Source organism: Urocampus carinirostris, chromosome 12, assembly GCF_059441175.1.
Source record: "Urocampus carinirostris isolate Australia breed hairy pipefish chromosome 12, RoL_Ucar_1.0, whole genome shotgun sequence".
NCBI classification, from domain to species: Eukaryota; Metazoa; Chordata; class Actinopteri; order Syngnathiformes; family Syngnathidae; genus Urocampus; species Urocampus carinirostris.
This window is the reverse complement of record NC_142360.1, coordinates 29,480,911-29,484,498: the sequence shown is the minus strand read 5'-3', so window position 1 is coordinate 29,484,498 and position 3,588 is coordinate 29,480,911. Positions and strand designations below refer to the sequence as shown.

The window sequence follows — 3,588 nt, the reverse complement described above, 5'->3', positions numbered from 1 at the left end:
CATCTCCCACTGGAAACAAATCCAACCTACTGCCGGAAAAGCGGACCAAACTCTGGCACCAGGCATACAGGGACAGATCAGTCTGGATAAGACTGTACTATACCCCATACTCCTAAGCACCCCCCACAAGTTTCCCCGAGGAACATAATCGAATGCCTTCACCCAGTCTACAAAACACATGCAGACCGGATAGGCAAACTCGATGACCCTTCAGGGTGTGTAACGCTGGTCCACTGTTCCCTGGCCCAGACAAAAACCACATTGCTCCTCTTGGATCTTAGATTTGACTTCCTGAGGAACCCCTTCTCTTAAGTACCCCCGAATAGACCTTACCAGGGAGGCTGAGAAGTATGATTCCTCTTTGTTTTGTTGTCTTGAAATTTTAAACTGTTCTAATTATATTGATTTATCAAGCAATTGGGTTATTACACCGTTGTGTGAGCCTGGTATTATGTTTACTTTATCTAACCTAGGATTTTACAGGCACTGTTTCTCACCTAATTGTTGATATTTGGTATGTGTTCAAATATGCAGCTGTCCTGAGATGGAATCTTGACATCATCATCATGTTGTTCCTGGCGCACACAGGCCACTGGCAATTTTTTGGGCTGCTGTCTGGCTGTCTGGCATGGATCCTCACGATGGCTGCGACAGGCATGGACGAGTGGCGCTTGTGGCGCCTGAACCCCAGCAACTACACGTCCGTTATTACTTCGGGCATGGCCTGGGTGGGCATTTGGCGGGCATGTTTCCACAGCCACGCCCTGCCCAAGATGGAAAACTGCCAAAGTATGACCATTTCTGATGACTTCATCCCGCCGGAGATCCGAGCGGCACAGGTTCTTATGGTCCTGGCCATTCTCGGTGGCCTGGCAGGAAATGCAGCAGCAGTTCAGGCAGTGAGGCAGGTCTACTTCTCGGTGGAGCATTGTGGCAACTTGCGTGGGGTTTTTGTCCTGGCGGGGGCGCTCTATCTTTTGACGGGGTTGCTCGTCTCTGTGCCGCTGGTTTGCAATGCTAACTCGGTGACGAACAATGCTAGCATCCTCTTCCCGCCCCACTTCAGGCTTCCCGTTGCTCCCGCCAGCCAGAGGGTGGGTACAGGCATCGCGGTGGGCTTCTTGGCCACCGTCCTCATGCTCGTCAGCGGCCTACTGTTTCTGGCCCACCGGCACGTTTGGAGGACCCTCCGACCCGAGCCACAAGGACAAGCGGTAGCAGGGGAGGAAAAGCAAGGCAGGGATAACCCCACTTTTCATGCGGATGGAGTGTCTTGATGACAACATTTAAATATTAATATTAACCTGAGAGAACCAAAGAACACTTCTTTGGGAAATCATGACGTGAGGGTTCTCCATGGTTAAGACATTAACACGATTCATAACATAAGTTGTCTTTTAAAGGGACAATGTGTATTATTTAGCTTCTCTTAGTGGTAAAAAAATGTTTTTCCCTCATGGGAAAATTCCTTGATGATTTGAAGCACTGTGATACAAACAGCGAGCCACCCCAGACCAGGTCTCCAACAAGGATCGGACTCATCATTGGGCCACACATCAAGGTCGCAGTAGGGAATTGGATTATTCCATTTCTCTTCACTGGACTTTACATTCAGAACCTGCGTGAGCTCATAGCAAATGGCCATACATTTGGGATTTCCTAAACTGGAGAACATCAAAATTGCATTTCTATGCTTATTTGATGAATCCTCTAGTCATTCGTTTCAATTGTCATGAAACTTCAAAGTAGATTATTGTCTAACTTTAAATTCTGATACGAACATAAATTGAGGTTTATTCTAAAATCCGTGCACATAAAAGTAAATTTTGCCCACTAACAAGTTTATCAACCGAAATTAGAATAGATGGCAGGTCATTAAACTGAAATAGAAACAAAACAGGGTTATTAAAGATTGACTAAACATAGAATTTCTGATCCTACACCCGGCTTAAAACAAGTCAGAGTTATTGGTTTTTTAACTATAATTGATGTTTAATATCTGTTGTCTTGACCAATGTATATTAAATTGCCTTCTTCTGTTCAAATTTTGGCCCTGGTATTTCTATTTTTTTTACCATTCTCAAACAAGTCGTCCAGTAAATTTTCCTCCCTCTACCTTATTGACACAACATGAGTCTCACCTAGAGGGAGTTGACATTATTATCCGCAGTCTTGTTGCTACGGCTACCAAAAACCGAAAGTCTGGGCAAAATATATAGTAGAGAACTGGTGAAATTTGAGTCTCCGTGGCTTGTATTCATCCTTGTGCTTTTTATCACTCGTTTTGTGTTGTACTACACAATACACACTGTCCCTTTAACTTATTTGCTGCTTACCAAGTAAAAATGGATCTTTGACGTTTATAACTGTCAATCAGGGTTGGGTAGGGTTACTTTAACTGGATTACTTTCAACTACTTTTGGATGATAATAAAAATATGCTAATAAAAGACCAAAGAAACTAAATAGGAATAAAATGACTACATTTTGTGCAGGCTTGGGTAGTAACGGAATACATGGAACGGCAAAAATGATGTTGGCAAGCTGTTTGGATTGATTTTCATTTTGTTTCTGTCGCATTTTATGTTAGTTTTGCCGGAGATCAAAGAGATCAAAGCCAGGAGAGAAAGCTTACCACGTGTCGTGAGTCATCATTTTTTATGGCTGAAAGCTAAAGTTAACTTAGCATGGGGGGCAATAAAGGTAGTCAATGCCTTGCATGTGTCAGAAAAAAATATATCTCCGTATAACACAACATAATAATAATAATAATAATAATTTCCTTGTATTGTCATTCTGTGTAACAATGTACACAGAACGAAATGTCGATTGCACCTGACCCGTTGTAGCGAGCCGATGCAGCCGCAGCCAACAGAGGGCGCCGCCGACCACTTTTTAAGTCTTAGGAATGACTCGGCCGGGGCGCGAACCACCGACCTCCCAGTCTCAAAGCGGGCGCCTTACCATCTAGGCTATTGCATTTATTGTAATCATACATGAATATGATCCAAAATACAAATATAAAAAAAAGAGGTGACATCATTTTATTAGACTGATCTTGTCTTGCGCTTTTTGACTCTAATCCGGATTGTCTTCCTAACATCGGGAAAAGACCTAAGAAATATGCTTAAAGAATTGTTTATTCTGTAAATAAACCTGTTTACACATATTACCTTTTTCATTCAATATTCTTTCTTGCTATGAGTAAATATGTTCCATGTTGTGTTTGTAAGGTTTATTGTTACTTAATAAGGGGAATTGCAAACATTAATAAGGGGAGCTTTCGGCTGAGCTTGACATTGAAGGATTTTATATATTTGACTATAAGGGATTTTGTACGATCAAATACAAATTACATTTAAATGCGAAAGATATTCACTGGCTGAGCTGTGGGGAAGGTCATTGCAACCTAGTGGACGATATTTACAGAAACCAGCAGGAACTGGGACGAAGGGCTGATATGATAATCAGCGCTTCCCGGCGCAAGAGGGGCCTTCGTGACGCAGGGGTCCAGACATTGAGGCGACGAGGTGGAGCCCACATGGGGATTCCCTGGCCTGCCCATGGGGGGAGCCGACACACCAGCTTG

The 3,588-nt window shown here is 43.3% G+C and overlaps 1 protein-coding gene across 1 annotated transcript; it reads left to right on the top strand.

Annotated features, from left to right (window-relative positions):
- The first annotated feature begins 566 nt into the window (after positions 1-566).
- On the top strand, positions 567-1,624 carry LOC148355456 (claudin-34-like). Its single transcript, XM_088349998.1, has one exon. It carries the CDS (start codon positions 567-569, stop codon positions 1,275-1,277), a length of 711 nt encoding a protein of 236 aa, XP_088206124.1. The 3' UTR covers positions 1,278-1,624.
- The last annotated feature ends 1,964 nt before the right edge of the window (positions 1,625-3,588 follow it).